At 52.3% G+C, this 18401-nt stretch overlaps 1 protein-coding gene across 2 annotated transcripts in view; it reads right to left on the bottom strand.

Annotated features, from left to right (window-relative positions):
• Positions 1 to 7908, bottom strand: part of ITGB5 (integrin subunit beta 5) — a 63236-nt gene extending 55328 nt beyond the window's left edge. The window contains exons 1-2 of one of the 2 annotated variants that reach the window (XM_075429754.1): positions 7800 to 7908; positions 3660 to 3745 (exon numbers count right to left, since the gene is read on the bottom strand). In XM_075429754.1, coding sequence (XP_075285869.1) covers positions 3660 to 3745; positions 7800 to 7908 — 195 coding nt within the window. The remainder of the gene's footprint in view (positions 1 to 3659; positions 3746 to 7799) is intronic. The other variant, XM_075429755.1, reaches the window with a different exon arrangement.
• Positions 7909 to 18401: the final 10493 nt, after the last annotated feature.

The raw sequence follows: 18401 nt of genomic DNA, 5'->3' as shown, positions 1-18401 counted from the left end.
ACCCACGAAAACCAGGCTGCCGCAGAGATCACAGCAACCCCATGGGCCAGTGTGCAGTTCCCAGCCAGAGTCTCTCACCAGCATCATGCCAGCAATTTCCAGTCATTTCCAGCTTCTTCTGCAGCTTTCATGAGAAGCTGAGGAATCTCCTGAGATTCCAGCACGGATGGAAAGGTCGCAGCAGTCTCCATCACCCAAGAGTCACATATTTCCCCAGACAACCCTGTTCCAAGGCATGCTCAGGTGATGGTTAAGGCCACACATTCATACCTCCTCTTTTAAGTGCCATTTAAACAGACCACCTCATTTAAGTCCTGCCTTTCAAGGTATTCTTCCACGAGCCAACAGAATCAATGGCTGCTTCCAAATTTACAACAGCCCAAAGACTTGTGGTTAGCTCAGCAGCCCCCGGGGGCTCCAGGGCTGCCGGATACCAGAAGCTGCTATCAACAACTCATCCATCATCACCCTCTCAGATGGGAGCAGAGATGATGAACACAAGCAGAAGTGAACAGAGGCCGATTCAAGCCGAGGGGATGCGACGCGCCCTGTACTAACAGGTTAGGAAGTGGCAGTCATAAATTTACAGCATCTTGACTGCTCTGCTGTAAGCACCTATCTATACGCATGCTCTTAGCCTCACAGTTCAAGGCAATGTAAATACAAGAAAGCTCATCCCACAAGAACAAGGCTCCTTGTATCCGCAGAATTGCTTTCACACACTCCTAACCCCTGGTTGCAGCCCATGAGCGCTCGAGACTTTCTGCTCCTCCGCGGTCACGCAGAGCGTGGATCTGCAAGCGCACAGGGTGATGGAGGCGGATGCAACACCGCAGGAGGCTGCGCGAAGCCTGACCGTCTCTGGGAAACAGCACGGCTTTCCTGCTCAGACTGCTCCTCTCCCTCGGCCGAGGGGGCCCTCACAGCATCGGCACTGCCGGGCACCCAGGGGGACAAAGAACAAACGGGTATGATGACACCGCCGAGGGATGTTATTCCCCAAAGGGAGGAATATTATATATGAGAAGGTATAGATACACAAGCAGATATAATAACATAGATATTTTGTGTATATATATTATATGTATTATAGACATCTCTACACTTTCTGCATATATAATACATATACACACATTATAATTTGTATAATTATATATAGAATGATATTGTATATACTTACAGACTTCTACTATATATACTTTCTGACAAAATTATTAACTGTTGCCTACAAAGATGACAACAGCTGGCCCAGTTTGCTCCTTACTGTTAAGTAAATGCAAAGGGAGCAGTAAATACCCGCTAATCGGCTGATCGCGTTTCTACCGCAACGTAAGTAGAGTCTGCAGAAACCACTCCAATATCTTAGCCCCGATACTTAAACAGCAGCACAGCTACAGAATTTGACTTGCGTACACGCTCCTGGGCAACATGCATAGCGAACGACAGCTCATGGAAAGAGCTAAGGAAAACAGGCTAAAAGTAACTTGATAAGCGTACCTGACCTGGCTGCGGCAGAGGGAAGGGAAATCAGGTGGTGAAATGACTATGCAGAGAAAGCAGATATGAAGAGTTTATAATATTACTTTAAAATTTTTCAAGTTGAAAACCTCTAGATATCTTTCGCAATCCCATTATCTCACCTGATGACCTCAGTTAAAGAGAAATATTTAGTTTCAAACAGTAAATTTTGGGGAAAAAAAAAATACAGAATTCGAATAAGAACTCCACGAAGTTTTAGCATGCAGCACTTAATGGGGACGGCAGCTTTGAAACATGTAGCTCTTGGCACGAAACACCTTGAAATGTATTTTAAAATAGCTGCTGCAGGCTAAAGGTCAGGAAGTATTACAGCACTTCCCTGTAAACACCCGTCTTCCTTCGTGGTTCCTCTGTCCCACTTAGGAATATTTTCTTTTTTGCAACTCTCCTGTTTGCAAGATAAGCGTCAGGCTGCCGGTCCCACAGGCTGTCACACAATTAGTGGTCACAGCGACCACCAGACAAACATTTCCACTGGCAGCAGTTTGCAAAAAGTTGTCTTTGGATGCCAAGAAGAAAAAAAAAAACAAAACAAAAACAAACAAAAAAGCACAAGCTATCGGGTACCCATAGCTTCGTAGCCAGCGTTCCTGGATCCAGTCTCACCACTGCGGATTAGCTGGCTGGAAGAGGAGCTCTTACAGCTGTTTACAAGATGTCTCACAAGCAGGATCTATTGCTTTACCCTTTCCCTCCTGCGCACCATCCGCCTTGCTGGAAAAGAACCCACGAAAGCCATTACGCTGTCAGGTAGCATGGTGTTAGCAGCGTTAGGAGGTTTTCCTTGGAGCGCTGCAGCTGTGCTTACAAGTAAGTGAAATCCACTAAGACAGACCTGGAAAGCCAGAGGCTGGGCTACCTCCTGAGACCCAGCCAAACCGTGGGGCTCGGGAGCTCCCCTCACCCCATCCCTGTCTCCATCCCTACGCCCACCTCCATCCCCATCACCATCCTCCACCCCGAGGGGCTGCAGCCACCCCGGGCAGGGCTGGCAGGAGGAGGGACGGGAGCAGCAGAGGAGCATGCAGCCAGCACTGCATCCTCAGCTCAGCATCTCCAGCTACAGCTGGCGGGTCAAGTGTGTGCTCAGCCCCACAGCTTGCCTCTCCCAACACGGGACCGGGACGGCTGTACAAGAGGAAAAGGAGTCAGTAGGGAACAGGAGAGCATCACCCCTGGCCATGCCCATCAAGAGGTTCAAGATCATCCACTGCTGTGGGGTTTCCCAGAGCCCAAAGCTGGTTCCTGGCACAGCAGCTGTGCCTTCAAGTAGGCAGGGTCTTTCCCTGCACCTGTAAGCATCCGTATGTCTCTCTTCAACACTTAGGACAGACGCAGGCCCTAAGCAGACAACAGCTATCTATAGAAAGCTGTGAGAGACATTATCAGATCTTTCACACACCTTGTTCTCTAGACATCATACAAGATAAGATGTACATTTCATAAGAGATACATATCTCTCTCCCTAAACTCATGAGCAGTTCTTAGGGAGCAGGAAAAGATACTTGCAATTTCTCACAAACCAAGGAGGCCCAATTAAATTTTGGGCGAGGAGCCTCAGCACCAACATAAGGATGCGTTTTCACCCCAAAGCACGCAGTTAAGCTGTGTAACTCATTGCCGTGGCGCGGATGCCAGAAGCATGGGTTGGCTCCCAAAATGACACAATAGATTCGGAGAGGAGAATCATCTTTGTTGCAGACAAAGAGCCTGTGCCATGCCAGGCCACGCAGCAAGGGACACGTAGCAGGACACCAGCTGGGGGCTTGGGGCTTTTTCAGGGAGGAAGCTTTCGAGCAAAGCTCCTGCCAACACAGAGCCCATGCAGGGACCCTGCACCCACCAAAAACAAGAAGGTAATTGAAGGGACAGAAGGACTGAAGGAACAGTGCTGCTCTGTTGAGGATGTGGGGGGGGCAGCAGGGTCGGAGACTGATTTCCTCCAGTGTCAAAGAGCTGAGAAGTCACGGTACACCCAAACTGCGCTCGGCGTGGGAGCCCCCGCCACCCTCACCCACCCCGTCTGGCACGGGACAGCGTCAGGAACAGGGGAGGGGGGGGAACAGCTCCCTTCCTGCATTACAAAGAGCATGCAAGACAGACGAGGTCTGCCCACCTACCTCCTTGGAGCACCAGGCGCACTTGGGATGGATGAGGAGACACTCTTCGCAGGACGTGGCGCTTCCACTTGTGCACAGATTGAGACCTTCAGCAAAAGAGAGCGACAGAGAGCGAGGTGGGCTGAACGGTTACTTCACTCCAAAGCAGTTCTCAGGGGTCTTCTGAAATATTCTTCATGCTAAACATACCGTAACTTCAAACAGTTTCAAGAGCAAAGAATCTACTGGGAGCTTAAAAGGCTGGAGAAGGAATAAACCTCTCTTTGCCTGTAAAGAGCTCTCGCTTTCTTTTCCTTCCCCAAGAAAAACGAAAAGGACAGAAACTTGTTTTGGGAGCTGAGAACCACCAAAATATGACTCTGGTGATTTTCCTTCCCTCTTTTTCAGTGGTTTCTGGTTAATCAAAGAGTTCATCTATTCCTCTTCCTAAGGAAATACTTGCATCACTGCGAGCAGAAGGCAACAGCTATTTGACCAGTCTGAAATACAGAGATGGCTGTCCGAAACCTGCCAAGATGCCAACTTTTAAAGTCACACTAGGCACATCTGCTCAGTTTTTCCACCTGAATATATAGGGCGGCCCTCCTCAAAATTTTCATCTTAAAGTAGCCTTGGAAGATACTCATCTGCCCCTTCCACATAGGTCATTCCCATAGTGGACTTGTGTTACAGCAAATGATTATTAATTTATTACAGGGGTCATTTCCACAGGATACCCAGGTTAAGCCGGGCAGCACACTCGCACTGGGGCACATCCAAGGCTGGCCAGGGTGGAAGCCACCGCGCCACGACCGAGGGCTGTCCCTGCCCACGGCGCCCGCCGAGGCAGCAGCAATCAGGGCAGCAGTGATGCTCTTTGCTCCTGGATTGCCAGTGTCCAGCCGCACAAGGAGTACCGAGCAAGTTTCACTTCCAAAATACATGATCTGGGCTTTGAAAATGAAGTGAAACCGCACAAGTTAAGCCGAAGCACACATCAATGGCATTGGCTTTGAATGCAGCAGCTTGTTTCAGCACGCCTGTGGCTACGAATGTGCCCTTCGATACCGCCGATGCCCCAGCACCCCGGGGTGCAGCTAATAACTTCCACTGCCAATAACTCATTAAACAAATCTTCAACCGAGGATTCAGCACAGAGGCCTGCACACTCCACATGAAATGCCTCAGGCTTGAACTCCGAGTCTGCTATTTTTTCCTACCCCAATGTCAATAAAAGCATTGTCAGGCCTTTATTTTCAGCCAGTTGCATCCGCAGATACCACTGCACCACGCCACTGCTGGGTACAATCCGCAGACTGCGCGGACTTGCCGACGGCTGCTGAAGAGCCTTATGGAGTTTCCTCCTGTGGCAAGAACTTTCTGCCCCAAAAGCCTCAGAAGAGGGATTTTTGCTGTATCCCATGTGAATATTGCACCAAAAAACGAATAGCGGTGGCTGCCCGGGTCGCTGCCGCACAGGGCCGGGCTGTGAGCGCAGGAAGCAGTCAATCAAGCCGGACAGCTGGAGGAAAACTTCGTGTGCCCTAGGCTAACAGCAAAAAGAGGATAAGTAGGTCCTGTCAGTAATTCTCAGTCATCGCCGAGGCATGACCGTGTCAGAGCCCTGCGCTGACGGGTCTCTGCTGCCCGCAAGGTGGTTAACTCTAACCCGGCAGCGCGAAGCCCTGGACTTTCTCTATGGCTCTCATTCAGACAGGCTGCTTGGGCTCATTCATACCGAACAAGAGCCTTCTTAGGGTTGGTGTTTTTTTTTTTTTTGCTGGCTGTTACCACATACCCAGGCGTTTCATTCCTTGTTCACATTCAGAAGTTATATTGCAGCTCCTGGACATTGCAAGAGCTCAAAATATAAATCGGGAATATAAAGTAAAATGTAACTTGTTCGACTGAGTTATAACTTGCACAGAGATTAACACGCACCTTCGAAACCCTGCAACACAGCCCAGAGCCTCTCCTCTCTGGTAGCAGTACGGGGGGTAACACAGCAAAAATAAGGGGCCTTATGAAGCAAACGCTTGCGCTCGTACCCTGGCTTCCCCGCCCTGGCTCTCCAGCGGCTTCACTTGCCCATCTGCACGGAAATAGGACAATAATTACCTCCATTCCTGACTGATGGATTTTTGAGACTTTACTTGGTAACGGTAATACCTGAATGAAAACCAAGGTCTGCTCCTTCCACTGGGTGCCATGACCAAAGCAGCCCACGCTCCTATGGCCAGCCGCGGGGTGACATTCCTCCTGGTGGCAGCTTTTGAAGTTTCCAAGTATGTTTTTTTTCCACTTTGGAGCAACACCAAACCATTTCCAGCATTGTTGTGAAAACAAAGTTTTGTGCAGCCCTCTGATTTTGGACTGAAACCTGAGCTTTTTGAGTCAGAGTAAAACCATGCAGGATTTTCCAGACACAAGTCTTTGCTGTGGTTGATTTAGCGCTGTTTTTCAAGAAGTGGGCAAAGGAAGGACCTGAAGATGCTCGTACTCGTCCAGATCCTTCCAGATGCTGGGACAAGGCACCCGGTAAGACTGGAAGAGCCTCAGTCTGCTCCTCGATTCTGATACGTTTAATGAAACCACTCCCGTACTTCAACACAACTTCTTCTAATGGGGAAAATCCCATCCAGGATTTAGTTGGGGTTACTCTGGAGGAGAATAATCCACCCGCCCCCGACTGCTGAGCTCCACACCCCACATACACCCTTCACACTGATGCCACTGAGTCCTAAATCCTGCACCCTGTTTCATTTTGCAGACCAGCACCCAGCAGTCACGAGGAGCATCTCCAAACAACATCCTTCCCTCGGGATGGGCCGCAGGAGAGCCCCAAAAAGCAGAGGAAGACAGTGCATCCCACTGTACAGCTGAGATCTTAATGCATCAAACTGCTGATGCAGAGCAAGATAGGGAACTCTCATGAAAGGTACTCCACAAATTTACTCATAAAGATGCTCCAGGCAATCAGACCTCATTTTAAACTTGTTCTGCAAGAAATCCTAGTTTGGGCAGCTCCTCAGACTGAGACTGGCTTGCTTGGGGGGGGGGGGGGGGGGGGAAGAAGTGATGTACTTTATTGTTTATACAGCTAAGTGTGAAAAAAGATCATTTTATTTATGTTCCCAATATGCATTCTGACAGCCTCGTCCCCGAGATGGTCTGCTGCGCTACTGAATCACCAATTTTAAGCATCAGAACTACGAAATTAATAAATAAAAACAGCTAAGAAAACCTCTTTGGAGTTTCTGCAGTCAACGTGCCACAGCACTCTGGAAGATGAGCCTCTCGTTAAGATCACTCATTAAAACATTACGCACTGAGGATCAGTACCGGAATGGTGGACTCGGGCACTTTCTGGTCTACCTTCCTCTAAAAAAGTTTTCCCAAGTGCTCGGAGAGGAGAGCAACCCCTCTCCCAGCACTGCCCGAGCGGAGTCGCAAGCCGCGCTGGGGTCTCCGAGCATGTCCAGGAGCTGCGAGAGCATCCCCACCGGGGAGGAGGACGGCTCCCTGGGCCCAGCGTGTATGTGGGGGAGCGATGGAAGGTGCGACTGGGGGAGCGGTGGAAGGTGCGACTGGGGGAGCGGTGGAAGGTGCGGGCGCGGAGATGGGTCACTGGCCGAGCGAACGCTTGCGGCTTCACCCCATCAATCAGCACACGCTGCTCGGGCAGACACCCCCGGGCAGCGCTGCTCCCGCCAGCAGCGGTCCCCGCTGCTCCCACCACTGCGTGTCTGTGCGGAGGGAGCTGGATCTATCGCCGCTCCACGCGTTTTCAGGCGGCGGGGTACGAGCCCGCACCGCGCAGCCCAGAGGCGCGGTCCATGCCCGGCAGCGCAGCCGGAGCGCGGGTCCCGTCCCCCCCCACCCCCCGCACCGGGGGGGACGCGGGGCGCAGACCCGGGGCCGGGGGGAGCAGCGCTGGGAGCCCCGGCACCGGCCGGCCCCGGGGGCAGCGAGCCGCGTCCCGCCGGCAGCGGGGCGGGAGGGGCAAACGGAGCGGGGCTGAGGAAAAGCGGGGGGAGAGGGAATGGAGGGGGGAACCCCCCCCGCCCGAGCAAAGCGCAGCGCGGCGGGTCTGGGGGACAGCCCGCCTTCCGGGGCGGCGTCGGCGGGGCCCGGGGCGGCGGGGAGCGGAGCGGCCCTTACCTCTGCCGGGCTGCAGCGGGGCGGCCAGGAGGAGGAGGAGGAGGAGGAGGCGGAGCGGGGGGGGCCGGCGGGCGGCGGCGGGGGCCGGCAGCCCCCCTCGGCGGGGCATGGTGCGGGCGGCCGGGGCGGCCGGGCAGCCCTTCCCGGCCGGGCCCTCCCCGCCGCCTTTTGTGCGGCCCCGGCGGCGGCGGCGGCGGCGGCGGCGGCGGCGGCGGCGGAGGAGGCGGCGGGGGCGGCGCCGCGGAGCTGCCCCGGGGGGCGGCGGGGGCCGCGTGTCCGTCCGTCCGTGTGTCCGTCCGTGCGTGTCGGGGCGTCCGTCCGCGTCCGTCCCGCTCCCGCCTCCCCGCCCCGCCGCGCTGGGAGGCGTCACCCGCTCCCGCGGGCACGGCCGGGCCCACGCACACGCGTGGACGCGGGCACGCGGAGCATCTGCGCGCGTGGGCGCGGACACGCAGCCGCGCGTTCACACGCACGCGCCCGCCCGGGTCACGCAGGCACACGCGTGTGCGTTTCACAAACGCGCGTGTAACTTGGGGACACGCGCGCCAAGATGGACGCGTGCCCGGGCTCCTCTCCCGCCTCGCCCCGACGTCCCGCGGGTCGGCGGCCGCTGGCGCGTGGCCTTTCCCTGGGTCTGGGGTTTTCTGTGGGTGATGGAACCCTGCCCGCTGCCCGTCCCTGGCGTTACGGGGCGTCAACGCTCCGGAGCGAAAGGAAGCGGCGGGTTGACGGTCGTGTTTGGGTTGCTGGGGAGCTTTCTGTTTTCTGCCGTTTTTGAAAGGAATCGTAAATCCACCGTAGAGCTGATCATTGATTTTAAAGGCATTTTATAGCGACAGTTCACCAGCTGTGGCCTGAAGACCTCCGCGCCACTTCATTACTGGATTTTCCTGAAAACACACGCCCCTGATCCAACACAGAATCACAGAATGGCGGGGGCTGGAAGGGACCTCTGTGGGTCACCCAGTCCAACCCCCCTGCCGAAGCAGGGTCACCTACAGCAGGCTGCACAGGACCTTGTCCAGGCAGGTCTTAAATATCTCCAGAGAAGTAGAATCCACAACCTCCCTGGGCAGCCTGTTCCAGGGCTCCATCACCCTCAGAGGGAAGAAGTTCTTCCTCATGCTCAGATGGAACTTCCTATGCTTCAGTTTGTGCCCATTGCCCCTTGTCCTGTCACTGTGCACCACTGAAAAGAGTCCGGCCCCGTCATTTTGACACCCACCCTTGAGATATTTGTAGGCATTTTTAAGGTCCCCTCTCAGCCTTCTCTTCTTCAGGCTGAACAAGGCCAGCTCCCTCAGCCTTTCCTCATAGGAGAGATGCTCCAGTCCCCTCACCATCCTCACAGCCCTACGCTTTGCATTGCTGGTCTCTGAAAGCAGTCATCAGCTGCAATGCCACCTGCCAAGACCTCCCCTTGCTTGCACTGATTTCCAACGCTTCTTTCATAAACCTCGCTGATTTCTTCAGCCTCTCCGTATCCCTGGGAGACACCAGGTTTGGGTTTGAAGTGACTATTTGTTACCCTGGGAAACACCCGCCTACAAAGGTTGTAACCTTTTAACTGTCCTGGTGCTGCTAAATCAAAATAACCCCCGGTGAGGCAGTAAGAGCATCACAACCACACCGCCTGCAACCGGTGCAAAAATATTACGTAGATGCCTCACCAAAACTGCTGCCGCAGCAGGAGCATGGTACGTGGGCCGGGCTGTCACCTACGAGCTGGGAAGGCGCAGCACCAGTTCTCCCTCTTATCCCATGAGTGCGATAAGGTGCATGCCATCATCCTTTATTAATAATAAAAGTAATACTGGCCACGTTGTGACTGACCTGGAAATGCAACACATGATGTGCGGGGACTTCAAAGCTGGTTCCTCCTCCGGGGTGCATTTCTAATATTTCTGTGAAAGAAAGAAAATTAGATGCAGATCCTGCGTTTTCATGAGATGAAGTACCTGACGTGAGCCTTCATGCCCAGAGAAGCCTCGTGTAGACCTGCAAGTCCCTCCTTGGTCCTTCTGGCCATGCCCAAGTACCCTGAGACACAACCACACGTACAAACATAGATGGATACGCTTGTGTGCTAGAGCTTTAATCACCTTGGTCGTAGGAGCAGGGAGACCCTTGTCCCTCATCCCTTGTCCCTCTGTCCTGCTGTGCAGCGCAGGGAGCACTGGGGAGGAGAAGCAGATGCACAGGCGCAAGAGGAGGGTGAGCAAGAGGGAGAAAGGAAAAGCGGGGCCATGGGAGAAGGAAACCACTCGGAGGAAAGAAAGCCACCGTGTGAGACCCAGCTGTGGCACCTCAAGTAGCAGAGAGGATGGATTTGAGGAAGAGAGGAGCAGCTTTCAGAAGGAATGTGTTGCCACGGGACTGGAGCCAGGCCAGGCGCAGGAGCTCATCAGTCACCGGTTATATTTAGCCGGGCTCAGGCGAGGCCGAGCGCCTGCCCTTGCTTTCCGTGGGCGCCTGCGGCATCGCCACGAGTACCCCGTTCCTGCCGTGCCCAGGCTGACCTTGCCACGCGGCCCCCACGAGAAACTCCGGAGAGAAGGGAGAAGGTCAGGAGCTGCTACTGCACATTTATTCAGCCATGGGCTGTTGTTGGTGCTCAACATCTGCTATCAGTCATGGATCCTTATCATCGCATTTCTCAAGCCAAGGTCCCACAGACTCGCAGGCTGTGTGTCTCATCCCAGTAGACCACTGCTGACCCACAGACCACAGTGTGGGCCCGGGGCTCTACAGGGAAACACCCTGCAGCGCTGCAGGGGAGGAAGTGCTGCAGCTTCCCTGACGAGAACGACACCAACACCCTTCTCCAAAGCCACCGCCATGCTCTTGCCCCCGCGCTCAGCGAGAAGGGGATGCAATTGCACTAAAGATCAAGCGAGCAGCTGTAACCTCAGGAGGGGGACTTTGCGGTGGTTGAACATGGTTGAACATGGGGAACGCACCCACCATGGGGCGGGCAGCTCAGCTCCAGAGCGAGCGGGCAGCGTTGCGTCCCCGAGGTCGGTAGCAAACCAAGAAATGCAGGACCAGCAGAGCCAGTTCATGCACTGGAATGAGGTCCCCGGAGAGGGTGTTTGCATTAATCCCACCTGCTTACCCATGATGAGGGTGCTGGACTGACGTGTGCTGGCTGCTGTTCTGGATTCAGCGACAGGGTGACAATAGATGCCCAAAAAGAAGATTGCCTCCATGTGTGAAATCAGATAAGTCCTTCATCTTCCTCCTGGGATTGCCTTGTGCTGAATAAGGGACTGAGAAAAAAGAGCTTTTAGTGCCCATGTGTTGACAAACTTATTAAGGACAAAGGGATCATACAAACCAGTAGGAGATGGGTTTGAGGCAGTACCACGATTTTGGGATGGGAACCCAACGAAGCGTTCTGTCTCCTGGGGACTGTGAAAGGGTGACCTGCAACAAAGTCACTCTTGATCTCCAGGACCAGCCATCACCACTGTCCCTGTCTTTCCTCGCTTGACTGTCATGTCTCCTGTCTACAAAACGCCATATTCGAGGATCACTTAGTCCATGGGAGTGAGGTCGTTCAGGTTCCTTCAAGTATTTAGGTGTCACAGATGCCCTTGAACTTGGGCTTTGAGTATCATTACACAGTTCTGATGGAACAGAGAGAGGAAAACCCCCAGGCTGGAAAGGCCTGATCTTTGTGCTGGCTTTCTTCTCATTTGCATTTTAAAGCTATGGTCAAAGCAGGGCATAAACCCAGCGTATCTGACCTAGGCATGCATTTGCAAGTGATGCAATTGTGAGTTGTTTGGCTCCTTCATTATCAGTCAAAACAAACAAAATGCTTTGTCAGATATACTTTGGATGTTTTAAAGATAGGTTTTCATTGTCATATCTTCCTCGTGGCAGGGAGGGTGGATAAAAGCCTCTGAGTCACATCTAGATACCTGCCATGGCACTGAAAATGTTCTAGATTTTCAATGATGACTCCTCCTTCTGCACCAGCCCCCGCAAAATGCCGGTCCCAGAGCCCCAGCCCATGGCCACAGCCTGTTTCAGGGTGACACTCCACCTCTGCCTTAAAGTTTCACAAGGTATTGCCTTGATCCTGCCGCAAGATCCTGGGCCATCTCTGACTTTGTCCCGTTTCTAGACTCTGTGGCATATGTTTAGGGTTGTTACTTACTAGCAGCTCCAGCTGGAAGAGGCATATTCTAACTCGCTATAAGCTCTTTACTGGATGTAACTCATGCAACCACCATATCCGCAGTCAGTTCAGAAGCCATAGGATCTCAAGCACAGCTTTCTCATGTGCCAGAAAGAGCTGAGATTACCCATTTCCAGAAGTCCCAATGAATCTGGGTATGTCTGGAAAAGGAATCCAGATGCAGCCTGGCCTCGGGCACCGCCGACGCGCAGCAGAACCTGAACATCCCTCAGTCCTTTGGTCCAAGCAGCTCTTCATACAACAAACGATGGGAAAAATGGGAACCTAGATGATGATCAAGCTGGGCTCATTTATGGTTTCAAGAAAAAGGAGTTCTGGGGGAGCTAGGGTCAAGATGGGGCATAGGATCAGGGGTATGAAATTAAAGGCAAATTTGTTTGAACGTTGGGGACCTCCCCATGTTACATACAGTTCTTGTACTAGGAAGACACTTTCTCTTCCTTCCCAGTTCCTCCCCATGCTGTTTGCCAGGTCCTCCTGGCTGCGCCCTGATGGGAAGTGGGAGCACAGAGGCATCTGCCACGGCCGCTGAGGTTTTGCCGTCCCCACGATGCCTCTTCCCCCAAGCCAGCCCACAGACCTGGCTGCTGGGGTTTTCACAACCATCAAAAAAGTTTATCTCCTGCTTTTCCGTGGTAGCTACAAAAAAATTCCAGTTGAGACAAAGTCTTCGTCAGTAGTAGGCAACTATCACGTGCCAAAAAATTACAAGCATGAATTTCATCCATTCTTATCCAGTATGTGCTATCCTCTGGCTAACGATGCCATTCATGTTGCTGCTGCCTGCAATAAAAATAGATATAGAAATATATATTTAGATCTATTATATAGAATATCTATGTATATCTATAATGTCTACATATATCTATAATATATATATATATCTATTTTTACCATCTGAGGACCAACCTCTGTTCTCAGCTACTTGAGAGCATCGCTATCACCCCCCAACTGCTGAGAAGCAGCATTGCAGTACTGCTGGGAAGCAGAGAATGGCACCTAAAGTCATCTTGCCAAGTTTGTCCTTCTCCCACACGAAAAAAGGCAGGGTTGAGAATAAATCTCTGTGAAAGTCCACGCCTGGAGCTGCTGGGCTGAAAAGCAAGGGAGGTACACAGGGGAGATTCTCCTCACACCTTTAAGGTGCATAAACCTGAGTCCTTCAAAGAGTGGCGATGGAGCCAGACCAAACCGGCCAAGTTTTGGTGCTCCTACAGCTCCCAGAGCAGGCTGGGAGGCACCTGGCTGCCTGGGCGACTGTTTTGAGGAGGGGCTCACTGACGTGCTGAACCGAAATGGGTGATGGATGTCTCCAGCCAGAAGCCACCCCGAAAAGTATGCCCAAATCCCCGGAATTAGGGAGCGTGCCATAAAACAGATGGGCACGGGGATGCTCAAGGCTGTGACACAGGAGAGGGTTAAAAATCAGCAGCTCACTGGAAACCTGCCTGTGGTCTCTGTTAATGGTTAGCCCCAATTAAAATGTGCTCATTAAACGGTTTTGCCTTCCTTGTGGCTTTTCCTGAAACTGCGACCAGCCAGCTCCATCTTGTGGCCAGGGACTCTGCTAAGTGGCAGGGAGGAGGGAGCAGGAGGAGGGTTTGGTAGCCTGGAGGTCCGTCCCTACCATCTGGCATGGCGTTACAAGAAATATTCTCTCATCCTGCACATCTTGCCTCAAATAAGCTGGACCCATTTTGATTAGGACTCCGGGAGAGCCACAAAAGCCAGGAGCATTTATGGGCACATCTAGCAGAGGGTTTCTCATAAATGGAAAGCCCGAAGAGATTCCCTTCATGCACGTGCGCGTGGGGGAAGCATCATTAAATATGATTTAATATGTCAGCAAGTAGAGCTCGCTGGGATCAGCCCCACTGAAATCTCAGCAAAATTCCCACTGAATGGAGTAAAAGCCCAGGTCCCATGTCCCCCGGGACAGCAGAGCGCTCCGGAGGTACAACGGCTTTCCAAGAAATTCACCGTGAGTCTGTGCAGTTTGGGCCTCCCAATGGCCCATGCAGCTTTTTCAAATCTCCATTGATGCTTGGCTATTTAATCACTATCTGAAATAAATCATTCGACTCTGTGTTTTTTGCTTATTTTTCTGGCAAACAGCTTCTGCCCAGCATGAGCTTGCTGCAGAATATGTTCACACCAACCTTGGAAGGACAAAACTGTGAGAAATGATGAAAAATCCACAAGGAAAGACCTTGCTCTGGAAAGAACAATAATGTGCTGCTACACATGTGCAGCAGAAGCCCGCTCTCATTTACAGGAATGGCATACAGGCCCAGGTCCGCAATCTCTCCCCAGGGACCCGTATTCCCATTAATGTCGGTACAAGTTAGGCACTGAAATTCTTGCCTGGACTTGACCCCTGATTCCCACCAATTTAAACATTCCTCTACTTGAGAGGGAGTTAGGTACCTTAGCACTACAATAAACTCTTGAATCTGTTGAATGTCCCAGATATAAAATATTTTTTTACATTTTTTTCTGATTTATGCCATAAAAGGATCTCTACGGATAAAAGACTTCAGAGAAAGCCTTTTTTCCAATGCCTCATTTACGCAGCGGACTTTCTTTCCCCAGCTGCACCCGGACATCTATGACTAAAGGAGAGGCAGACATTCCCTAACGTTTAACCAGGCTGATGTCAGCGGGCACAGGGCAGGCAGCAATGGCACCGGCAGGGGTCAAGGGGAGCCTTCTCAGGAGGGCTGAGAGCTTTCCTCGCCCTCTCCACCCTACTGAGAGGTGACGGACGTTATTCTGGGAAGCTGTTAACGTCACAGCTGTTAACTGTCTGCCAAAGCAATGGATCAACTGGGAAACCAGCTGGGAGACATGTCCTTCAAGGTGCTGCCAGATGTATTAATGTTTTAGACCAGACATCAAGTGAAGAAGATGCTCGGTTGCCACAGATGCCCACCAAAGGCAATGTCAGACTCTCCACAGCCCTCTCTGGAGTCTTGGGCAAAATTTCTTATTCCTCTCAATGCCTGACTTTCCCTTTTCCTCCTTACCTGGCCCTGCAAATCCCCCGGCTCCCCTGGGGAAACCTCTGCCATGTTTGGGCCAGCAGCTGGGCAATCATTTTCCTCCAGTCCCCTTGATATCACCTACCTTGGCGGGTGCCGTGGAGGACACTGCCTGGCGTTTGGGGACGCTGCCCGGGGGTTGGGGACAGCGAGGAGCAGGTGAGGCACAGCTCCTTCGCAAGCTGTTTTGCTTCCACCGGGAGAGGGGGGGTGGGAGCTGTTGGTCTTGGTTTGCTTTTCGTGGAGAGGAGAGGGATAAACTTTAGTCCCCAGAGGTTGCTCTTGGAGTTTGCCTGTGAAAGGCAGCCCCTTTCTGGCTCGAAAGCAGGAAGCATTTTGCATTTTCTGAGTTATCTGTTTGCAATAACTTGTCCGTGTTTCCTTTACGAGGCTGTTTTTACATAAACTGTAAAGAGCCTGGTGTGCAGCACCGTACCCTGCCTCTCCACGCTTTATGAACAGCCTGGGCATAATTAAGGCACACAAGACAGGTTGTGTACGCACACACCAGGCATCACCTTTCAGCCGGTGCTGCAGTTGAAGAAAGCAGGTCAAGGAGTTCAGCAGGTGAGAAATGTCCCTCTGGGCCAGGTTGTCCATCCAGCCCCAGGCTCTTCTCCAGGGACTGCAACAGGAGCAGCTGTCCTAGGGGTCTGGCTGCTTTGACAGCCCTTTCCTCCAGCACCCCCACCTTCTCACCCTGCTGTCAGAGGGTACATCTGTGTCATGCATTTGCATCCTTGAATTTGCCTAATCTCTATTCGGACCTGCAGATACAGCATCCACAACCCTCTGTGGCAGCAAGTTCTCCACCTGCATCTGCAAAGTAATTTTTTTCCGTCTGCTTTACACTGACCTCCTTTAGCTTTGTGTACCCCCAGATTCTGGTGGGTGTTTAGCTGCCGCCCCGAGTCAACGGCTTCGGAGACCCTCAACGATGGCTCAGCGCACCGCAGTGAGTCTATGGGGTGCGATGGGCTGGCTGTGCCTGGGAACACAGCTGGGCACCACAGCCGCCCCATGCCGCATCGCTCTTCTGGGTTCCCCAGATCAGCGCTGCCTGGTCCTGGTCACTCATTAACAACCACTTTATCTGTTTGACCTCATACTCCTGTTACCTAGTTATTTCCCCTAATTTCCTTTATTCCTGCTACCTCTTTACTCCATGTTACCTTTTAATTTCTGATTGCTCAGGCTCCTCCGGCTGATCCACTGAAGAGTGGGACAGATGTGGGAAGCTCCCCAGCAGCTTCAGCTGTAAAAACAGCAGCAGAGAAATCGCTGAGCTCCTCTGCTACATCCTCATCATGCCCGTATTACCCTTTTATACCCTTATCATCAGCACTCCCACTGATTTTCTAGCTGCCTTTGTGGCTTTGATATATTTAAAGAGCCTTTTACCAGCAGTTAGAGCATCCCTTGCAAGGCAACTTATGTATTCTTATTTTTAGCCCTAGTTGTTTCCTGTTTAATTGTGACCTGGCATGTTTTATGGTCTTCCCTGTTCTTAGACCACTTTGGGCTTTTAGGGTTGGGTTTGGGGATTTTTTTGACTAGTTGCTGCAAAAATCAGTATCTTCAGCTTACACCCCCAAAAGCTAGGAGAAGCCAGTTTAATCCTCCTGGGAACTTTTGATAAGCAAAGCTGCTCCATCCGCAAACACTAGACACAAGGCTTAAAAACAGAGAGCGTTACTGGGTTAAAAATAAGGGGGAGGGTGGGAAACGGGGAAAAAATAGCAACTGATGACTTGGCAGCTGCTGAACCTGACAAATGACAGTCCTCTGCTCACAGGAGTGGCAGGTGAGTAAGTCAGTGCTAGGCTTGCCTCGCTTGCCTTTCTGCAGTTTGTGGTCCTGGGCTAATGAACCCCAAATTCCAGGCAGGATCCTCTGTCCTTGGGTTGTCCTGGGGTCCAGCCACCCTCCTAAACCTGGGATGAGGCCGAGGTGGTCTCCCCAGATCCAGCCCGGGACAATGATGCTCACTGGGACATCTGCCTGAATCCCTGCAGCCCTTGTCTGAGTTTCCCTAAAAGCTCTCCATACCGAGGGTTTCTGTTGAGGAACCCGTTCCTAGCGAGCAGGCGAGCACTTCTTCCTAGAGGGGAGGCTGCTTTTCCCTTACCCCTGTTCCTTCTGTTGGAAGGAATGCTATTGTTCACCGTGGAAATGACAGACCCCCAAAGTCAAAGGAAGTACACAAGAAGGGAGAAGTCCAGCCCTCAGGTCTGCTGTGTTACCTTCATTGCTTGCTCTTACTTGCTTATGTCTCCAGCCTGGCGCATCATCACATGCAGGATCTGTGTAAAAACAGTCTCCTAAAGGAAATAAGGGCTGGTTTTCATCAGCAGGTAACCAGAAAATGCAAAATCCTTCCTGCTTTCAGGTCTGAAAGGTGTTGCCTTTCACGTGCAAGTTTGGATGCTGGGCTTTGCTGGGGAGCGCGTGGATGCAGCGCTTTGTTGTTGAGGCTGGTTTCAGGCATGAGCAGTGCAGACAGCACAAGACCTGTCAGGCCTGATTAAGCCCGTCCTTACCCCACTGTCCCATCATGTTAATGTGGGACAGCTCTCTAAGGCAGCTGCCCAGACCCAGGCTCTTACCCCACAGCCATCCATGGCACCGTACCCCTCCCCTACCACCCCACATCACTTAAATATGCTCAGGTGTAGCCAGATAATGAGTGGCATGTGACTTAAGTGATCCCAACACCTCCATACAAGTATGTGCTATGACCATGCAAACCTCTGTCCCAGCTCCTGTAGCGTTACTTAGCACACCCCGCGCAGAGCTGCCAAGCAACCTCTCTCGTGAGATTTTTGGTCAGGACAGAAGTAGGTGGCAGACTGGAGTGGCACCGTCTTGCCACCTCCTCTGCGGGTCGTGTACCAGTAGGACACCCTGTGTCTTGGGGCAGAAGACGGGTGGGAGATCCCAGGATGTGCAATGAGCCGTGGCAGCTCCCTGAAGCCTCTCACCCTGCCTGCAGGCACAGCCTCTCTCACACTGATGGGTGAGGGCCGCACTCTGCTCCGTTTCCCATGCCCAGTTGGATTCTGAAGGATGGGTAGCTGAAACAAATCATGAGCCAAGCGGCAACAGTCATAAAACACCACAAAGAGCTATTTTCCATGATCACATTTCCCAGCAGAATCACACATTGCTAACAGCCATACAGCAGTGAAATATCTGCACATTTGCCCTTTCGGTACATAATTCCAGTCCAGATAAAATAGCTGTAGCAGCCTTTGAAATGCTAAAGAGTAGCAGGCTTACGGTAGTATCTGATAGCCCCTCCCCAGCACAGGAGAAGTGAGAACGGGTTGCGGCTGCAGAAATTAGCTTTGAACT

Source organism: Opisthocomus hoazin, chromosome 9 (genome assembly GCF_030867145.1).
Source record: "Opisthocomus hoazin isolate bOpiHoa1 chromosome 9, bOpiHoa1.hap1, whole genome shotgun sequence".
Taxonomy (NCBI): domain Eukaryota; kingdom Metazoa; phylum Chordata; class Aves; order Opisthocomiformes; family Opisthocomidae; genus Opisthocomus; species Opisthocomus hoazin.
The sequence above is the reverse complement of the archived record's forward strand: the minus strand, read 5'-3'. Positions and strand labels throughout refer to the sequence as shown.